Below are 21,331 nucleotides of genomic sequence, written 5' to 3'. Positions count from 1 at the left end.
TTTTTGCTTGAGCAGTGGTCTTCATGTTTTGTCCGACATTGTGTAATAACATACATGCATAAGTGTTTTTTATAAAACGCATTGTACGATGTCCGCTTATTATGATCTCATTTTAATGTCATTATAAACGGATTCCACTGTATATCGTTAACATGAGTAGTGAACTTAACTTCACTCTGCATGCAAAATACGGGCCGTTGTACCATGAACTGCGGTTATTGGTGAAGCGATCGGCACTCTATTTGGTGCCTTTGTCAACAGGATTCAACATCGAGGGTACCCAGTGGCATCACTTACGGCTTGTCAATTCTAGAATTTCCGAACTGACGGTATTTTTGGGAATCATCACTGATCCAGCTTGGCGCAGTGCTTGAATCAGACCAGAAGTATTTTCTGGATATCTGATACGAATAGCCTTCGATAATATAAAGGGTGTGTCACATCAAATTGCATCACGGAAAAAACGCTGTAGAAATTCGCCCAGTAGACCGATTCTTTTGAAAATTTTAGACAGTAAAATAAAAACTATTGAACAACTTTTGGCATTTTCTTTTTATTCATACTTCGAGCCCGTATGCTCGCACCTTCCTCTTTACCCCGTCCATAAGGTTCTGTACAACGACAGGTTGTAGTTTTTTTTGAACAGAAATCCATTTTCTCTTGAAGTCCGCCTCCGATTTGACAACTTTTGGGTTCTTCCGGAGGGCCTGCTTCATAATCGCCCAATATTTCTCTATTGGGCGAAGCTCCGGCGCGTTGGGCGGGTTCATTTCCTTTGGCACGATGGTGACCCCGTTGGCTTCGTACCACTCCAACACGTCCTTTGAATAGTGGCACGAAGCGAGATCCGGCCAGAAGATGGTCGGGCCCTCGTGCTGCTTCAATAGTGGTAGTAAGCGCTTCTGTAGGCACTCCTTAAGGTAAACCTGCCCGTTTACCGTGCCGGTCATCACGAAGGGGGCGCTCCGCTTTCCGCAAGAGCAGATCGCTTGCCACACCATGTACTTTTTGGCAAACTTGGATAGTTTCTGCTTGCGAATCTCCTCCGTAACGCTGAATTTGTCCTCTGCGGAGAAGAACAACAGGCCCGGCAGCTGACGAAAGTCCGCTTTGACGTAGGTTTCGTCGTCCATTACCAGGTAATGCGGCTTCGTCAGCATTTCGGTGTACAGCTTCCGGGCTCGCGTCTTCCCCACCATGTTTTGCCTTTCGTCGCGGTTAGGAGCCTTCTGAACCTTGTATGTACGCAGGCCCTCCCGCTGCTTGGTCCGCTGGACGAATGAACTTGACAAATTCAGCTTATTGGCGACATCCCGGACCGAACTTCTCGGATCACGTCTAAACTGCTTAACTACGCGCTTGTGTTCTTTTTCACTGACGGAGCATCCACTTTTGCCGTTCTTCACCTTCCGGTCGATGGTTAGGTTCTCGAAGTATCGTTTTAGTACTCTGCTGACCGTGGATTGGACGATTCCCAGCATCTTACCGATGTCCCGATGTGACAACTCCGGATTCTCGAAATGAGTGCGCAGGATTAATTCACGACGCTCTTTTTCGTTCGACGAAATTTTTCCAAATTTACGAAAAATTGACAGTGAAGCATGGCCAACATGATCTATACACTCTTATCTGATTATAAGCGAAAGCTGAAGATATAATTCCTAAAAATTAAATTTCTACAGCGTTTTTTCCGTGATGCAATTTGATGTGACACACCCTTTATTTTGTCAGGCGAATGGCGTGACTGTAGTTATCTTTAGGTAAGATTTGAAGTCTTTTTTTTGTTATCAACAGGGATATGAATAGCGGCAATGCACGAAGATTGGCAATTCGCCGTGCAAAAAAAACCTCTGGACAATAGCTAAATAGCTCCGAGAACATGTGTCGCGAATTCGCACAGGATGAAGGCAGGCGGAATGAGAAGCACATGCAGCTGCGTTATTAGAGCGAATGAACGTCCAATAAGAAGTCGTGAGCTTCGTGAGATTCTCCCAAAACTTACGGGAGTATTGAACGACATCAACTTTGTGGGCATTAAATAGACGCTAACGTTCATAGGCTTAAAGGAGTCAAACTCTTAACTATAGTATTAAACTAATATGTAGAAACATTTTCCCTTAATTCTCTGATTAAGAAGGAAGGAAATCGATCACTCGCGGTCGACTCGAGTTTAGACGGATGACATATTATCTTCAGAAAAAGGATGGGATATAAAGATTTTGTGCCAATGTTGATAATCACACTTAATTCTTAACCCTTTTGTTACGAGCGTCGTCTAAAGACGACATCCGCGTGACATCCTGTGTGTACGAGTGTCGTCTATAGACGACATCCGCGCGACGAGCTGTGTGTACGAGCGTCGTCTTTAGACGACATTCATACTGTTCTTCGATCACACCAGCGCTATGTGCATACTTTTCGGCGCCGTGCTCCGTACAGGGGTAGCACTTTGGCGGAGCACACTGCCGTAATGAAAGGGTTAAAACTATTCTTATATCTATTGTGTATTTACAATTCAACTTATTCTATTGTTAGCAGTGGCAGTACGGGAGCGAGTAGGGCGGTCCGCTCCGAAAACTTTTTCGACAAAAAATCCTTTATGTTTTTGAATGAACGGCACGCGTCAGTGATTGATGATATTATTCAGTAAACAAAAGTAAAGGGTCTGTGTCTAAAGGCACGAACAAAAGTTTAACGTAGGACTGTAATTGTTCGAAAATTGTTTTTTAAATTTATTCTCTTAATTGTTCACAAATTCGTAGATTTTTACTAACCTAATATTCTAATATTAATAATGCAGCTGTAACAGAGCCGAATTCATTCGTGTACATTTTTTATCTTAAGATAACTTTTGTCTATTTTCTAATCTATCTATTCAATATCTATAAGAATCTTTTTTTTTTTTTCTTTATTATAGTGATTTTCAACTCATTTGGCTGGTTCGTCACTTTTACATCCATTTTTGGAAGAATGTTGGGAGTGAGAATTGAACTCGTGACCTTCAGCGTGAGAGGCATGGATGTTACCACTACGCCAGATCGCCTCCGCGCTATAAGAATCTATTTTTGTTGGGAAAGTATAATAAAAAACCGTATACATCGGATTTATAAACCACTCTTTGAATGAATGTGGATAACATTCTTTTGCTGAAAATCCACTGTATGTGACGTTTTCGGAACCGTTTAGTTGTTTTTCGCAGTTTCAACTCATCACTGAGGTGCTTCTGAGTCACAAAGCTGACAATAAGGTTAACGCAAACTCGCTGGAGGTCTATGCGAACTACGATGGACTAAGCAAAGCCATTTATGTTTCGTAAGATTTCGACGAAGGCTTGAATAATATAGATCGATTGCACGAGTTCCTTGTATTAGTGATTATCCCTACTTAAGGTGCGATGTACTACTCGAAGTAGATCTTGCGCAGAACTATTTTCAAACCAGAAGATTTCTTCGGGATAACGTTGTGACTAGACTCAATGCCCTGGTAATTTTTCATGTTGCTCAAAGGCTGAAGCAGGCCTCGATGTTGATAGCTCAGAAATTGGATAAATCTGGTATTTTGGCCTTGAGAAGACCCTTTAGATCCAGCTTGCACTGCAGAAATAAAACACTTTGAAAAATTGAAACACACAGGAATACTAACTGAATAACGGATGGTTTATTTTTCGCGATGCTTCACATATGAGGGGCGACATTCATTCAAGAGCTTTAATGAATTTTTAAATAAATATAGTATACATATCATGATCGTGAGTGTCACCTTTCTGAGGGTGTCACCCGGGGCGGACAGCCCCCCGTACTACACCACTGGATACTATTATTCACTCCACATCCAACTTATATATGAGGGGCTCAGAATGAATGGGGTGTAAGTGATTTGATCGATTTCTCTACATCGACTCTCTCTTTGGGTCATAACTTAGCTGCAAATACATTCCCAGCTGTATTTATCAATGTGGAAAATAGGTCGGAACCTCATCTATCGGATTCTATAGCAAACTTAAATTGGAAAGTTTTTGCAGTTGAGTTATTAATTAAATTAAAAGTTGATGAAGAGAAATCGATCAAGTCACTTACACCCCTCGCATTCTGAGCCCCTCATATATAACTTGGATGTGGAGCGAATAATAGTATCCAGTGGCGTAGTACGGGGGGCGGTCCGCCCCGGGTGACACCCTCAGAAAGGTGACACTCACGATCATGATATGTATACTATATTTATTAAAAAAATCATTAAAGCTCTTGAATGAATGTTGCCCGTCAGTGATTGATGGTATTATTTGGAGATATATTTCACGTTGGAAAAGCCCCTGAAAAAAATTCCTGGATTTTCCGTTTTGGATGGAAAAAAGACTATTGATTTAAGTAACGACATCGTTTAGATTTAATGAAGTGCTGTTGAAAATCTTCTGAAACGTTCCAAACATATCCGGTGCAAATGGAATTCAGGGTTTGTTGAAAGAGCAAAATAAAAAAAAAACCGTAGTCATCGGTTGTGTAGATCACTATTTGACCTTAAGTGGATAACATGATTTTGTTGAGTATCCACATTTTTCTTAACTTTGGAATCTGTTTCTCGTTTTTCGCAGTATCAAGTCATCAACCTACTAATCCCCACAGGATCATTTTTTTCTAAAGGTGTGTTCTTACAATTTGGGGGAAGCAACTGAGCGGGGAGATAAGGTGGATGGTTGAGGGGGATTAGGATAGCGAGGGTTGAGTGAAAACGGAAGGTTAGGGGGATGAGTGGAAATGTTTACGGATTTATTAGAGGGGTGCTTTTTATGATTTTTATGATTTTTAATAGAGTATTTATTGGAGAAACAATGCATTTTCTATTTGATAATGATGAATTGCAAACAAATCCACTTCGCAATCCCATTTTTGCTAGAATACACACTCTGTTAGAGTTGATGAACTGATTCTAAACAATACTCAATACGCTTTTCATTTCAGGTCCGAAAAAGTCTGGAAACTTTATCCTTGCTTTTGCATGATCCCGATAGAAAATACGGCAATACGATGGCCAGCTCAGATGCTGATGCTGCGTCACTCGATGGTACGGTACAACAAAGCGCATCCGGTTCTTTGACGTAGTAATTAAAAGGTACAACAACGTGTAGTAGGGTTTGTTTATATTCAGTAGGATTTTTTTTTCATTTACCAACTTGTTAACGTGATATTTATGTTAAGTATTTATTTCCGAAAGCAGTAGTTGCATTTAAAACCACAGCACTCGCTGGTAAAACAGTAAATATTGAACAGCGAGTAGACAACAGGCATTAAAAAATAGCATTTCTTATGAATTATGTCAACAAAGGGTTACATGAGAAAAGCAAAACAGTTACATTTGCTGTTACAGGCGTAGTTTGAATAGTCATTGTTCATTTCAAAACCGAGGCGGAAATATCTCTCAAGTTTTCTTATATTATAGATGAACTAGTCATACGACACTAAAATTATTCCGGATATGGTCTATCGCATTGGTAGGATACTGATCGATATAGGGATTACTCGTTTAAAATAGCAACCATTTTGAATTCGTGTGATCACATTCAGCTAATGTCCATTACGCGTGTGAAAACAGACGTTCAGTAATAGTTTTGCCAAAATTGTGGAATATGACCGCTCATAATAATTTTTCGCGAAAGGAATATTTTGGGCCCTATTATAGAAATCGAATCGATGAGAATATTGCTCGTTAGCCCTTTTTTACTATTATATATACCGAGTGAAATATATCGGTGCGAGTATCATAATTTTCCAAGTTGTTCGTTCTTTATAGCGAATTCGTTTTTAAAACTGAGTCAGTGCCAAACTGACTCTGTAATAAAAAAACGTTTTCAGTTTCACGAATGCGGTGGTTTGTTGGTGTGCGTTATATAGTCTGATTTGTTTATATTTACGACGACAAATGTACAGTGTCGACGTCTGGTGGTGATATTAGTGCTTGGGAGGTAAATTGTTCTCCATCAGATCAGAAGGGCCAAGTGCAGTGTAAACATATAAAAGTTTGAATGAAAATTTTTACTTAATATTGTTTGATTACCTAACACATGTAGTTCTGACACTCACTTAACCATTTGTCGATGCATTTCCTGTTTGTTCCACAAATAATTACTATTATAATATAAAACCATCATTAGACACAGTTTTCGTTCAATATTCTGCGATATCGGAAAAAAAACTTTTATTTAATCACATAAAATAAATATTCGATACGTTAAAGTAAATTTTCATTCATAATTTTGATTTTGAAATTTATTCCACCTGAATATCCATCATTATTTTCACCTCCCAATGAAAGCACACGTAGCTTAATGCCGTCTACTCTACTCTTCAAAATCAGAATCCGAATTGGATTACGATTCCAATAATACAAAAGCAAAAGCAGCAGGTTTTCCATTTTCATAGTCTTTATTTTTAGATTTTCCAAAACAATATTCGGAACTTGACAGTTCAGTATAGTTGTATTGGTGAACCCGAGTGCCAACCCGTGAAACATCTCAGTGCGAAACTAACAGCTTTTGGGGCGAACTAGTGCGACACTGAGTGCGAAACTGAGTGAATAAAAAAACGTTTTGACAGCAGTTAGTGCGGCACTGGGGTTGAAACTGAACAAAAACGAATTCGCTATTAGAAAATTATTTTGTTATGGTTTGCGTCCCTGATATTTTGTTTGGAAAACATTTCAGAAACGCTAAAAAATATGTTCTTTGCCACATGTGAAGTTCGAGCAAGAATACGACTCGGTAAAATTATCTCGATTTACAAAATACGAAATTTTGATAGGAATCTCGATTCGATTTACATAATAGGGCCCTTTGTCTTGAAGATGTGATCCACCCAAACTTGAGGGATCAGGTGTGATGATGGGTATAGTGTTAAAACGTGAAACACAACCATTTTGTTGACACATGTGTCTGTGATAAACGATGAGAGAAAATCAAAAGATTCAACGCCGACTTACCGTAATTTACTGAAGCAATAACCAATTATGTTAGAAATACTTGGGTGACAAGAGATAAGGCAGAAAATAGTTTATTGCGATTTTGTTTCGGTTTGCTTCGCTGGTTTTTTGGTATTGTTCTGTTCTTTAGGTTTAAAAACTACAATATATGACACACATTTCAAATAAAAAAGCTCATTTCTTATTTTTCCGAAACCCTATTGATTTCATATTGTACAGTGTATTGATATCATCCAACCACCACGCTCGTCTTTGTTTTTATTGGGTCTGATGCAAACGCCCGCATTTTAGATTCAATGGTCCTTTGATCATCAACATTCGGTTCAATGAAGTGTATCACTTGTTTGAATTCGATATGTCCAGAAATGCGGATTTAATAATTGAATTTTAGTCTGTCCGACAATTTCTTGGCGAAGACTGGATAAATAAATAAATAAAAAATAATTGATCCACTTAATGTTATAGAAAGGAAACATGTGTCATTTGGTCGATGTTGAGTCAGAGGGGACCAAGTCGCAAAATTGAAAATTTCGAGTTATTGATTGCATTAAGTTAATCATATTGTAAGCTACATATCACATTTATCAGATTTGGAAAATCTCGCGTGCAACGGGAATAACGAATTGAAATTGTTTTGAATGTTCAACAAAGACCCCTCATAACACCAAACTTCAAGTTCCTTTTTCTTGAAATCATAAAAATGTCACATGGTCCGGTCTGTCTTAACATCGACCAATTCTGTCCATGTTTGTATAGGAGACGTGAACGACAAAATGAAGTGGCGCCGTCGGAAGTGGCGGCCTTTCGCAGTCAAACCTTTGTTCCACCGATTGCCCGGTGTATTTGAAACATAGGAGACGATCGTTTAGTCAGGTCCGACTGAGCGTTAGCCAGCGTCGGACGACATACGTTTACCTGGTGCATTGCGGCCGCTTGAGGCCGCTTCAGTTCCTTGTGCATTACGAAAAAAAAAATTCATAATCAAAATTACACTTCATCGTCATAACACGTATGTACCAAAATTGACAGCTTTCTTTTAAGTAAACGGGCTGCGTCATCCATATGAATGCATAAACTTCATAATATGTTATAGAACTGCATTCTTTCACTTTTCATTATTTCGAAAAGGATTTTATTTAACGTTTCTCAAATTGCACTACCCACGAAAAATATTTTTTGAATGGAAATGAACGTACGAGACAAATAAGATCTTTATATAACACTGAATAGAAATAAATATTCAAATACTTCATAATAATGAAATTTGTGTATCATTCGAATATGTATATCCTTCATTCGGGTAAGTGTCGCATTCGGGTAGATGTCACATTCGGGTAATTGTTACATTCGGATAACTGTTGCATTCGGGTAACTGTTGCATTCGGGTAATTGTCGCATTCGGGTAAATGTCAATTCGGATAACTGTTACATTCGGGTGATTGACTTTCGGGTAACTGTCTTTCGGGTGAGTGGGTTTCGGGTAAATGTGACACAATCGATTGATCGTGATATCGGTAAATCATGTTGCTAAAATTACCAACATTGCAGATTACCTTTACAAATTCAATTAATTGAAAAACACGGAACCTGCTGTTCTTATCATATCCCAGAGTGTGAAAAAAGTACTATAGTAAAGTACTTTGCAAACACGTCTTACCTCTGCAATGGCTGTAACGAGCTAAGACAAGACGTGACAATTGGCTGTTTACTCTTCTTTCTGCATTTTCGTCGACCAAGTGCTAGATAACATGAAAGCGAGATGTGAAGGTTGCCAAATGTTATAAAATTTCGGAAGATTATTTTCCCATGAAAAACATGTGTTCTTCGTATCATGTATTTTCTGAGCTGCACATATTTTTTATTTTAATTGTTCAACCGAATGTCACATATTTCAACCAATAAGTACTTTCCTGTTATTTTGGTATGCAAAAAAATTAAATGTGAAAAATTAAATAGAAAACGTAGATTTGATAGTTGGAGTATGATATTTTATTTATCAAGAGATTATGGGCCTTACCGTTTACACTTCACGAAGAAATCGAAATGAACGACACGTCATTAAATTTCGTTTCACGAGTTAAAGAAAATGATGAGTTTTCAGGTGGAATTGAACCTTTTCAAATAGAAAATTATGAATAAAAATTAACTTTTTCGTATCAAATTAGTGTTCAATGTAAATGAAAAACTTTTCTTTCTTCATTTGGTAAAAAAATCTCTTACAAAAATTGTATCTGAAGATAATTTTATATTATAATGATAAGTTTTAGTGAGAATTTCGGAAAGTGTATAGAAAATACCTCAAGAAAGACTTGCTTCAAGTAAATAAATAACGCCAAGTAAAAATTTTCATTCAGATTTTAACAATTTAAAAGTGCCTTCGGGCCGAGTAGTTAGACTTGTTAAAAACCAATTTCGTATCCATATGTCGACACCGTATCGTTGTCATCGCGGTTACAATTCATTTCGTTTTCACCGTGAAGTGTATACAGGAATAAGGCTTTATAATTGAACTTTGATATCGTTCAAACACTAACAGTACTGAAATATTGATAAAATAATACATTTCCTAAATATAACATAGCGTTTATTCAGGTTTTTATTTGTTGGTATGTATGCTTTATTCAGGTTCCAACATGATTTATGCTTTACGGTTGGGAAACAATTGAATGTTCATCTCTGCTAGGCCGCTGCTATTATGCTATGCTAGAATGCAAGAGAATCACAAAAAGATGTAGGGTGGAAATTCCGATGCAATGTTTCCCTCTTCAGGAACTGAACACCGGACGTAATATAAACGAAAACTTACAAAGAATCCATAATAGAAATTTTCGCTAAAATGAAATGTGAATGCAACTATTATTCAATTTTGAATATATTTGGCAACACTGTGAAAATGTTGGAAATCCAATTTTTGTATATTTATCTTTGTCAATTATTTTCCTCATCAACCAATCAGAAGCCGAGTTGCAAGTGGTCCGAGTTTGACAGAAGTGGTGGTCCGGAATCGGCCCCCTATTGTCATGTCTCGTCTCAGGTAACGAGAAGGCCGGAATATTTATTTTTTTTTTGTATCCAAAATATATATTTTTATTAAGGCTCATATGGCGTCAACCTGACGGGGCCGGGAGTTCAATATTTCGACAAGGCCGGAATTTTATCGGTGTCGTGTTCATATGAGCTGTCAGACCGAGCTCAAGGGTTGCTATATTAAGGGGTATACATAAAAGGTGGGATGAACGAGTATGGCGAGACAGTTATAGCTGGCAGTGCTGTTAATATGCATTCTGGAGTCCACACACCATCATAGACTCGCAACAAATCCAGAGCTCTTTTTCCAGACATTTCACTAAATTTCTTCCAAACCTTTTTAATTTTATCCAATAACTACTGAAACTACCGACAGAGACGCTTTGACTAAAGTCTGCTTCATTTAATATTGGAACAAATTCTTTTGCTCATTGTGGCGCTCCTAGTGGACGGATTTGGAAACTTTTTTCACCCACGTGTCGGGAAATTCATTACCTTTCACCATGTATTTATGTCATAACACCAAACGATAGCATTTTGTAAACAACCGCCATGGAAGCCGAACGGAGAGATAAAATTGTGCACAGTTTTCTTGAAAATCCATTGTTGTCGGCATCTAAACAGCTTAAAATGCCCAGAAATACCGTATGGCGTGTTATCAAGCAGTACAAGGAAACATTGACGACGGCTCGGAAGCCGCATTCGAAGCGTCGGAGTGGAACTGTCGACCGGAAACTGCGTGGGAAAGTCATCAAGGCCGTCAAGAGGAATCCCAATCTTTCAGACCGCGATTTGGCCAATAAGTTCCAGGCCGTTCACAGTACGGTGCGACGAATTCGTCTCCGGGAAGGAATAAGGTCATTCCGAGCCAGCAAACAGCCAAATCAGACGCTGAAGCAGAACAATGTGGCCAGAATCCGTGCTCGACAGCTGTACGACCAAGTGCTGACCAAGTTCGACGGATGTATTCTGATGGACGATGAGACCTACGTGAAGGCGGACTTTGGGCAAATCCCAGGTCAAAAATTTTATTTGGCGACGGCTCGGGGGGATGTACCTGCAAAATTTAAGTTCGTGTTTGCGGATAAATTCGCCCGCAAGTACATGATTTTGCAGGGGATATGCAGTTGTGGACAGAAAACCAAAGTCTTTCTCACTGACAAGACAATGACATCAGAAGTCTACAAAAAAGAGTGCCTACAGAAACGGATTCTGCCGTTTATTCGTGCCCACGACCGTCCAGTAATGTTTTGGCCGGACCTCGCAAGCTGCCATTACAGCAAAACGGTTATGGAATGGTACGCAACGAACGGGGTCAGCGTAATACCGAAGGACCTCAACCCCCCAAACTGCCCCCAGTTCCGGCCAATAGAGAAATACTGGGCAATCACGAAGCGGAGGCTTAAGGCAAAGGGAAAACTTGTTAGGAACATGACTCAAATGTTGACATAAAAAAAAATCAATTCCATGTCTAAAGTTTGTGGTAGCCAGACGTGATTGTTGCGACTCCGGATATTCGATTGGTCTCGTTAGCTACAAAACCGGACAAGTGTTTTTTTTCTCCTTCTTTCGTTTGGGGTTTTTTTTCTCACGTCGCGCGTGGTTGTCACCGCGGAACATTGGACAGTGTACCAACCGGGAAATCATTTCAGCAGAGCTGGAAAAGTGATTGGTTTCTGCTGTATCATCGCCATTGCTGGCATTATATCGCGCGTGTACACACCAATACCAGTGTGATTGCGCATACCGTGGATAGTGTGGTGAAGTGCCGTTGGCCGACTCATAATCGCAGTTATTCTTTGCGCGTGATCATCCGATTGAGGAGGAGCCGCCATCCTCGTCGCACTTACAACTCATTCGCATACAGTGCGATTCAACGACCACCGGCGACTGTGTGTGGTAGTGTGCGACACACATTCAATTGTGCCGAGCGCGATCAACCGATTGGGAAGCAAGCATCGGTTGCCAGTTTATCTGCACTGGTGTACAATTGGGTGAATAAAAATTAATATATTTAATTCTTTTTTTCTATTTTATTTTTTTTTATTATTATTTTTAAATACATTAGATTATAAGTACAAATTGTAGAATGTCAGAAGGGGGGTCTCCAAATATGGAGATCTCTGACGATGACTCCCCAATGTTAGTAAAAAATAACAAAAAAGGAACAGCGAAAACACTTAAACGCGTTACTTTAACAGGAGATGCTTCGTCCGGGGACGAGTCAGCTAACTCCACCAAGCCCCCCTCTAAAAAGTCTGCCACTCACTCCTCTCCATCCCCTAGCACTTCCGCCCTTCTTCGATCCCACCTCCCCTCCCTGTTGTCACCGATCCCACCCAATCCACGTCATCTCCTTCTCATGTTATCACCTTTCCACGTGTCAAGGTCTATCCGGAAGATGCACTTGGAACTGGTCCATGGGTTGTTTTCCTCAGGCCTAAGCCAAACGGAAAAGCGCTTAATGTTATTCAGATCATGAAAGATCTGACAAGATACTCCTCCGTGAAAGAAATTTCAAAAGTTAGACCGACCAAACTGCGTGTTGTCGTGGATAATCGGAAAGAAGCAAACGATATTGTCGTCGACCAGAGATTTACCCTAGAGTATCGTGTCTACGTGCCTTCCCATGACGTAGAAATCTCGGGAGTGATAACCGAAATGGGTCTGACGAGCGAATCAATTATAGGAGATGGTAGATTTAAAAAACTACCTTTGATGAAAATCAAAATCTTAGAATGCCGACAACTCGGCAGTCTCCCAGGAAGGGGAAAACTCTAAATTTACGCCGTCCGACTCGTTTCGAGTAACTTTTGCTGGTTCCGCTCTCCCTGACTACGTTATGGTGGACAAATTGAGGCTACCAGTGCGACTCTTCGTGCCAAAGCCCATGACTTGTCAAAAATGCAAGTCAGTTGGTCACACTTCAGCTTATTGTGCCAACAAGGAGCGCTGTGCCACTTGCGAAGAGCAACATGTGGGTAAATCTTGCAATGCGACTGAGCAAAAGTGTCCATATTGCAGAGGAATTCCACATGTGCTCTCGGCTTGTGAAACTTACAAGAGTCACTGGGAGAAACAGAAACGCTCTTTAAAGGAACGCTCGAAGCGTACTTTTGCGCTTCTCCACCGGCCGAACAACAACAAGAACAACCAATCCCCACACACAATGTCTTCTCCACGTTGCCAGTTGACGAAGTAGAAGCGGACACAGCTGAAGAGGGCACACCGTTCATTTTCCAAGGGAATCCCCGGCGCAAAAATGTGTCCACTCCCAAACTTCAACGACAAGTTCCATCGGTGATACCCCCTGTTAGCATGCTTAAAATATCGAGTGCAGCGGACAAGCAAAATCAGGTTCCTCCTGGCTTCCGTGGGAATAGTTCACCTTCGAATGACCCAGCACTCGAGGGGACATCAAAAACCCCAACTGTCCCTGTTTCGCCGTCAAGCTCAACTTCCCAATCGGGATTTATAAAGTTGTCTGACCTTTTGGATCAAATCTTCACGTGTTTTAATGTTTCCGACTCCATCAGAACCCTTGTCATCTCAATGCTTCCAGTATTAAAGACAATTTTACAGCAATTGATGCAAACATGGCCCCTCCTTGCAATGATTATCTCTCTTGATGTCTAATTTGAATAGAGAGGTCGGAGATATCACTGTTTTACAGTGGAATTGTCGTAGTCTTATCCCTAAATTGGATGCATTCAAATTTTTAATTCATAAGTTCAATTGTGATGTTTTTGCTATGTCCGAAACTTGGCTTTCTTCGCGAGATGATCTCTCTTTCCACGATTTTAATATTATACGCTTGGACCGTGATGACAGATACGGAGGGGTGCTATTGGGGATCAATAAGTGCCACTCATTTTTTCGAATTGACCTTCCACCTATTGGAGGGATCGAAGCTGTTGCTTGTCATGCAAACATTAAAGGCAAAGACCTCTGTATTGTCAGCTTGTATTGGCCTCCGAGAGCTGCGGTTAGCCGCAAACAACTTGATGACATGTGCTCACTCCTTCCTGAGCCACGATTGATCTTGGGAGACTTCAACTCTCACGGAACTGCCTGGGGGGAACAGTACGACGACAATCGTTCATCGTTGATCTATAACCTTTGTAACAGCTTCAATATGACCGTTTTGAATACTGGGGAAACAACACGTGTACCTAAACCTCCTGCTAACCCAAGTGCTCTTGACCTCTCGCTTTGCTCGAATTCACTATCGTTAGATTGCAAGTGGAATGTAATCCAGGACCCCAACGGTAGTGATCATTTGCCAATCAAAATTTCCATCACCACTGGGTCGAGTTCTTCTGAATCTATAAACATGGCATATGACCTCACAAGACACATTGACTGGAAAAAATATGCGGACGCGATTACTCTAGCCATCAATTCCAGAGATGGTTTACCTCCATTGGAGGAGTATAACTTCCTTTCTCGTTTGATATATGACAGCGCGGTTCGCGCTCAAACGAAACCCATCCCAGGCTTCACTATTCGTCGAAGGCCTCCCAATCCATGGTGGGATAGCCAATGTTCCAAGCTTTATCAGGATAAATCAAATGCATTTAAAGCTTTTCGAAAACGTGGAACCCCTGAAAATTTTCAAACGTATTTAGCCCTTGAGAATCAGTTCAAAAATTTGATCGATTCGTGGGAGGTTTGTCACGAGAAACGTCAATGAAAAAATTATGGAAAGTGGCTCGAAACATGAGAAATCGCTCTTCAACGAATGAAAGCGAGGAATATTCTCATCGATGGATTTTGAATTTTGCACGGAAGGTTTGTCCCGATTCCGTTCCCGTACAAAAAATTGTTCGAGATATTTCACAAGATAGGTGCGATCTTGATTCCGAGTTTTCGATGGTAGAATTCTCTCTTGCTCTCCTTTCATGTAACAATTCTGCTCCGGGATCGGATAGAATTAAGTTCAACTTGCTGAAAAACCTCCCTGATGTGGCGAAACATCGCTTGTTGAATTTATTCAATCGGTTCCTGGAGCATAATATTGTTCCAGATGATTGGAGACAAGTACGAGTTATAGCTATTCAAAAACCCGGAAAACCCGCGTCCGACTTCAATTCGTACCGCCCAATAGCAATGCTGTCTTGTATACGGAAATTGTTGGAGAAAATGATCTTGTTTCGCCTTGATCGATGGGTTGAAACGAATGACCTACTCTCAGATACACAATATGGGTTCCGCAGGGGCAAGGGGACGAATGATTGTCTTGCGTTGCTTTCTTCAGAAATTCGAATGGCTTACGCCGAAAAAAAACAAATGGCTTCAGTATTCTTGGACATAAAGGGGGCCTTTGATTCTGTTTCAATAGAGGTTTTGTTAGACAAATTACACTCTCGGGGTCTGCCGCCTCTATTGAATAATATGTTATATAACTTGCTTTGTGAGAAACATTTGAATTTTTCTCATGGGGATTCGACAGTAAGTCGGATCTCCTACATGGGACTCCCCCAGGGCTCATGTTTAAGCCCCCTTTTGTACAACTTCTATGTAAGCGATATTGACAATTGCCTTACACAAAATTGCAACCTAAGACAACTTGCAGATGATGGAGTGGTGTCTGTCGTAGGATCAAACGAATCCGACCTGAAAGAACCCTTACAAGATACTTTGAACAATTTTTCAACCTGGGCCATTGGGCTAGGGATCGAATTCTCCACGGAGAAAACAGAGATGGTGGTTTTTTCTAGGAAGCATAGACCAGCAAAACCAAAGCTTCAACTTTTGGGTAAACCGATCACTCATGCTATGTCATTCAAGTATCTTGGGGTCTGGTTCGACTCCAAATGTACTTGGGGGGCCCATATTAGGTATCTGAGTAAAAAATGCCAACAAAGAATAAACTTTCTCCGTACAATTACCGGCACCTGGTGGGGAGCCCATCCCGAAGATCTTATAATGTTGTATCGAACAACTATTCTCTCAGTGATGGAGTATGGCAGTTTCTGTTTTCAATCAGCTGCCAAAACACACCTCATTAAACTCGAGCGAATTCAGTATCTTTGTCTCCGTATCGCGTTAGGATGTATGCCCTCAACGCATACCATGAGTCTCGAGGTTTTGGCAGGCCTACTCTTACTAAAAGATCGCTTCAATTTATTATCTCTTCGGTTCTTCATCCGGTGTAAGGTTATGAACCCATTAGTGATCGGAAATTTTGAGCAGCTGATCGAGCTGAATTTTCACTCCGGATTCATGAGTTCATATCATGAATTCATCTCCATGCAGGTTGATCCTTCTTCGTATATTCCCAACCGTGTTTGTTTCCCTGACTACATCAATTCCTCTGTGCATTTTGATCTGTCCATGAAGCAAGATATCCATGGATATTCAGATTACCAACGATCGAGGATCGCTCCAACGATCTTCGATGAAAAGTATGGGGGTATCAATTGTGATAATATGTACTTTACTGATGGGTCCACTATAAACGAGTCCACAGGATTTGGAGTGTTCAACGAATTTTTTAGCACCTCACACAGACTTCAGAATCCTTGCTCAGTGTATATTGCTGAATTGGCAGCAATTCATTGGGCGCTGGACAGCGTCGCCTCACGACCTGTTGAACACTATTACATTGTAACGGATAGTCTTAGCTCTGTCGAAGCTATCCGTTCAGTGAGGCCGGAAAAGCACTCGCCGTACTTCCTTGAGAGAATACGAGAAATTTTGAGTGCTTTATCCAGACGCTGTTATGTCATTACCTTTGTCTGGGTCCCTTCACATTGCTCAATTCCGGGTAATGAGAGGGCTGACTCATTAGCAAAGGTAGGTGCGATTGAGGGCGACATTTATCAGCGTCAAATCGCCTTCAATGAATTTTATTCTTTAGTCCGTAAAAATACCATCGCTAATTGGCAACGAAAATGGAATGAAGATGAATTGGGCCGGTGGTTTCACTCAATTTCCCCTAAGGTTAGCCTCAAACCGTGGTTCAAAAGTCGGGACTTGAGTCGGGACTTTATTCGCACCTTCTCCCGACTCATGTCCAATCACTGTTCGTTAGATGCGCTACTCTTTCGTATCAATCTTGCCAGTAGCAATCTCTGTGTTTGTGGCCAAGGTTACCACGACATCGAGCACGTTGTTTGGTCGTGCGAGGTGTATCTTGTTGCCAGATCGAATTTAGAAAACTCCCTTCGGACCCGAGGTAGACAGCCCAATGTACCGGTGAGAGATGTGTTGGCTCGGTTAGACCTCGATTACATGTCCCTAATATATGTTTTCCTTAAAACTATCGATCTTCGTGTGTGATTGTCCGTACACCCTTATCCTCTCCTTTTTTTTCCTTCGCGAGCGACTGTTTCCCTTCTGACTAACTATAGAATAAGCTGAAATGTATATACATAATAGATATAATAATAGATTTAAGAATCGAGTATGATGAGCGTGAGTTTGAATGCGAGTGTGAACATTGTACAATATCCTTATATCCCCTCCTTTTCCAAAAGAAACTATGTCACCCTTCTAATCTCGAGTCGACCGCGAGTAATCGGTTTCCTACTTTATTAACCCTAGATTTAAGGAAACATGTTGATATATACTAATAAAAGTATAGCTAAGAGTTCGGCTCCTTTAAACCTATGTAACTGAGCCTGTAAAAATAAATGACTTAAATAAAAAATAAAAAAATTACTCAAATGAAGAACTGGTGGAATCAAATCGCCAAAACGGTGGACGAAAAGGGTGTGTGCCGCTTAATGTGCCGTATTACGGGAAAAGTACGAGAATTTCTTCGAAACAGCAATGAATAATTTTTTTAATTTTTTTTATGAAAGAGTAAAGAAAATGCTACATTTGTATGAAAAACAAATTATGAATTCGTTAATAAATTACTAAACTACACGCAATTGTTTGTGTTCCAATATTAAATTAAGCAGACTTTATTATCGGAAATGTAAATATTAATGCTACAGACAGAGCAACCTGGTGATTACGTCTAGCTATGCGAACAAATGTTTATTGCAACGATTGATTGTCCGCATAAATAGACGCAAGCGTTTTCCAAATGGAAGAAACATGTTTTAATCCGTAAAAGGCCCTCTTTTTACCGATGATATCCTTTATCTGGACAGATTATTTTGGAAATTTAATTGGAAATTTGCATGGTTACGCTTGTAGGCAGCTCAACATATTTACCGAATGGTGTGACATCAATAGGATGATTTTAAATCCAGCAAAATGCTCAGTTATCACCTTCTCACGGAAACGTACTGCTATTGTCTACCCATATAAAATACGGAATGTTATTGTTAACCGCCATCAAAGATCTTGACGTCATTCTCGATTCCAAGTTAACATTTAATGAACATGTAGCTTACATCACCACTAAAGCATCCAGAGTCCTAGGTTTTATCTTTCGTTTTACAGAATATTTCAGGGACATACATTGTTTAAAGTCTCTATATTGTACTTTGGTCCGCTCAATCCTCCAATTTAATTGAACTACGCTTACTAAGTCTACGTAGGGACGTCGCTAAGGCGATATTATTCTCAGACCTGATCCTTTCGAATATCGACTGTTCTGATCTTTCCAAATTAATTAACTTCAATATAATGATACGAAATTTACGCTCTCATACTTTCATTTGTGTTCCCTCTTCACGCACTAATTACGGGTATAATGAACCCGTATCGAGTATGTGCCGTGCTTTCAACCGCTCGTTTACTTCAATCGATTTTCACCTGACCCGTTTACAATCGAAAAAGTTTTTGTTTAACGCTCTTAGATATTAACTAAAAACTATGTTAGATTTAAGAATATCATTAGGGCAATTTGGTTCAGGCCTGTTGATAACAAACAAAAATGAACAAATAAACAAACTCTCTATTAGTCTAATCGTAAAAATAGAAACGAAAAAATCCTATTCATTCAGGACAGTCGCAAGTAGACTATTCGTCATGTTTCAAAGGGCCTACGGGAGCTACATTTTCAGTCCTTAATTACATCCCATAGTGCGTTTATCGAATCCAAATTAACAAATTTACGTCCTCTGGATGCGTCAGGATTTTGTTCTAAAAGTGCCACCAGGTGGGTAAATTGCTGTTTGTTTATCTTTTATTTCCTAAAAAATAAGACAAGATTCAAATATGTTAGCAAAAAAACTAAATAAACCCGGAATTAAACTTACACCATATAAAACTTCTTCTTCTTCTTGAATGGCGTTAACGTTCCCTGTGGAACTTTTGCCGTCTCAACGTATGCATTAACTAGCGTCATTCAATCATACTTAGTTGAGATTTCTTAAGCCAAATAACACGCCTTGAATGTAATCCGAGTGGCAAGCTCTAGAATACGCGTGACCACAGTGCAAGTCGAAGGAAACTTCTCTGACGAAAAATACCCCGGCCAGAACGGGAATCGAACCCGAACATCCGGCATGATACTGTGAGACGCTAACCACTCGGCCACGAGTGCACGACACAAGTGACAAATATTCTTGTTTTTCTCCGTGACATGACAGTATCGTGGTATTCAAAATAACACAGAGTTCATCAAAGTTGTCACGACGGATGAACTCTTTCGGATTTTGCACACACGGTGGCAGCCGTAATAACGGGGTACACAATCACTTCGTTTTCACCGTGAAGTGACATTCGTGATCAGTCAACCCTTCCAAATGTACGACGGTTATCTTCGGTAGCAAGGAGCTAATAATGCACAATTATGCCCTATCTGATGTCACAATTGAACGGAGAACGGATATTGAAGATCTTGGAGTGATTTTGGATTCCAAATTGAGATTTAAGCAGCACGTTTCACACATCGTTGAAAATACATCAAGAAATTTTGGTTTCATTTTTAGAGTCTCCAAAAGGCTCGATGTCTACTGTCTCTAAAAGCCGTATTGCGCTCTGGTTCGACTCACCATGGAGTATGGAAGCGTCATGTGGAATCTTTGCTTTTAGAACGGGGCGACGCGAATTGAATTTGTTCTACGACGGTTTGTTAGATACGCTCTCCGACTGTTGCCTTCACGTGGTCCGTTTCGGCTCTCAAGCTACGAGATCCATCTGGACTCTCTACATATCAGACGAAATCTAGCGAGGTCATTGTTTGTTGCTGGTCCCATAACCAATCGCATTGATTGCCCGCAACTCCTGAAAACAGAACTTACACGATCTTACATATGGATAGTCTAATGGTTTCTATATCGTTAAAATATTGTTTCATTCTGGAATATCTGTGTTTTTCGCGTCTGCAACTCATTTTCAGTACATTATTGCGTTATCCGCGATTTTTGTTATCAACTATGATCTTGCCAGATTATTCCGCAGATAATCGGGTTTCCACTATATAGGTATACAGTAGGGTGTCAATGAATGTATGCGAAAAATCGACCCTAAAATTTCAAAAAGTTACCCTATACAAAATGTTCACCACCTCGAAAAAATACCCTCAGCTCAATCGGACTTAAGGGAAAGTGGCGCAAAGCGGTCAAAGTTTGAGTTTTTTGAAAACCGAAAAATCACTTAAGGGGGAGGAAAGGAAATCGGGGTTTTCAAAAATTTTGTTTATGCCAATTGTCTTAAAATTGCATGAAACGTCGAGATCTAATGTCATCTCGAAAATTTTTTTTTGTCAAAAATCGGCACTCTGGGACTTTGGAATACGAAACGAAAAGTATGGTTTAGTGTGCCAATAAAAAGTGTGAATGAGAATGTGAGTATGCGTGCGAACATTGTTACAATCTCCTTACATCCCATTCTTTTCCTAATGAAAATGTGCCACCCTTCTAAACTCGACACCCTAGTATACAGCCGTTCCATGCCAAATCAAAAATGATTTTTTTGGACCATCGGTTAACTTTGAAAAATCATAACTCAAAAACGAAAAAAACGCCTCTCTGGTTTCGACATACGTTATGTGAAAAATCCTAAGCATGAAAAATATAAAAAAATTGCGCACTTGGTCCCGAGACTATGAAAACAATAAAAAACGAATACAATCAATTATAACGAGAACAGAATTCAAATTTTCTGCAGGTGTAGTGTTTTTTTCAGAAAAGACCAGGATTCAATTTGATATGTAGATCATGTGTAGTTCAAAAGTTATGATTTTTTGAAAAAAATCATTTTTGGAAAAAAGAGGAAAAAGTTGATTTTTCGGACAACCCTAAAATGGATGTGGTCACCCTACTGAAAATACAAAAAAACGGGTCTAATGTTTTGCTATAAAGAACAAAACTACCACTTCTCACGAAAATCTGAGAACCATTATATAGGTTTGACATGGAATCTCTAAAGGAGAAAGAAATGTTTGAGAATTGTTTTTATGGTGATTCGACACTCCTGCCATATGAAG

General features: G+C 39.9%; 1 protein-coding gene across 6 annotated transcripts in view; it reads left to right on the top strand.

Moving 5' to 3' along the window:
- Positions 1-5,811, top strand: part of LOC129775006 (uncharacterized) — an 81,051-nt gene extending 75,240 nt beyond the window's left edge. For 5 of the 6 annotated variants that reach the window (XM_055779159.1, XM_055779160.1, XM_055779155.1 and 2 more), the window contains one exon: positions 4,956-5,811. In XM_055779159.1, the coding sequence (XP_055635134.1) occupies positions 4,956-5,096 (141 nt within the window). In that variant the 3' untranslated portion in view covers positions 5,097-5,811. The remainder of the gene's footprint in view (positions 1-4,955) is intronic. The other variant, XM_055779156.1, reaches the window with a different exon arrangement.
- The last annotated feature ends 15,520 nt before the right edge of the window (positions 5,812-21,331 follow it).

The sequence above is a fragment of the Toxorhynchites rutilus genome, chromosome 3 (genome assembly GCF_029784135.1).
Source record: "Toxorhynchites rutilus septentrionalis strain SRP chromosome 3, ASM2978413v1, whole genome shotgun sequence".
Lineage (NCBI taxonomy): Eukaryota > Metazoa > Arthropoda > Insecta > Diptera > Culicidae > Toxorhynchites > Toxorhynchites rutilus.
This window is presented reverse-complemented; position numbering and strand designations above follow the sequence as displayed.